General features: G+C 43.0%; 1 protein-coding gene across 1 annotated transcript; it reads left to right on the forward strand.

Moving 5' to 3' along the window:
* Nucleotides 1–10: 10 nt before the first annotated feature.
* On the forward strand, nucleotides 11–668 carry LOC112457674 (sodium- and chloride-dependent glycine transporter 1-like; the record flags this gene model as incomplete). Its single annotated transcript, XM_025020854.1, has 2 exons — nucleotides 11–330; nucleotides 475–668. Coding segments are annotated over exons 1-2 (424 nt in total), but the record flags the coding sequence as incomplete, so codon positions are not given.
* Between the last annotated feature and the right edge of the window lie 437 nt (nucleotides 669–1,105).

Here is a 1,105-nt window from a genome sequence, read left to right on the forward strand (position 1 = left end):
CGTAGCCTAATCGAATAATTATATTTTTATAAAAAGATGTTATTGACGGAGCAAGAAATTACTTATCCTATCACGATCGTTCGTTTTTGAACTGTGTTTAATGCTGATATCGACAGATTGTTACAGCAATCTTCAGGATATGAAATGTCAACAGGACAGTAATAAAACCCAGATATTTTACAATAAGACCTGCATGGCCATCCACAGGGTCTGTTCCAGCTTTAGCTACAACGATGGTAATACTACTCACTGTTGGGGTGGCCCGAATGGCGAGACCAAATCATTAGGTGAACTCTACGACCGAGTACTGTCGTCCGAGGAGTACTTCAGGTACGGTGTACATTGCCATCAGCGCTGCATCGTGTCGGGAGGATCGGTAACGAGCCTTACGCCGCTGTTCAGCGTTGAGGAGCGAGCACAAAAATTGTTGTGAGGATCGCGCCTGCAAAGCGTGTAATTGTCGATTGCGTCCAGTGACTACGTTCTCGGTCTGCGCGGAGCTACATGGGAGAACTTCGGCGGCATACGGTGGGAACTGTTCGGGTGCCTCACGCTAGCCTGGATAGTGTGCTTTTTATGCCTGGTACGCGGTATCCAGACCATCGGCAAAGTCGTCTACTTCACCGCGCTCTTCCCTTACGTCATTCTTACAATTCTGCTAGTACGCGGTAAGAAACAGAAATAAAGCGGGCTCTCCTATATAACTGTAATGTTAAGGTGTTCTTAAATGTAGATATATATTTTGTGTTTTGGGTTTAATCCATTAGATACACGCACACACCCACACGGCTAATGTCTTACAATTAGTTCATATACAACGTGCAACATAAACGTGGGCCGCTACTTTAGGGGTGTATTCTACTCGTCAAAATAAGCAAAAAGAGTTCATATAAACGTATGTCTAAAAATGCATCGTTACAGCATTTTCACGTTACAGTCATGTTTGAGTTAAAACTTAAGACAATACAAAGCGTATTATTTTATTTCTAACAATACAAAATAGCAGATAATAAAAGTGAAATAAAACAAATCTTAAGGAGGTTCGATGGCTTCATCGAAGGGAGTAGTGGGACGCGGGGGTTCTGGAAACAGCGCACTAGCGTTT

Source organism: Temnothorax curvispinosus, unplaced genomic scaffold (genome assembly GCF_003070985.1).
Source record: "Temnothorax curvispinosus isolate PA1 unplaced genomic scaffold, ASM307098v1 QBEX01008091.1, whole genome shotgun sequence".
Taxonomy (NCBI): domain Eukaryota; kingdom Metazoa; phylum Arthropoda; class Insecta; order Hymenoptera; family Formicidae; genus Temnothorax; species Temnothorax curvispinosus.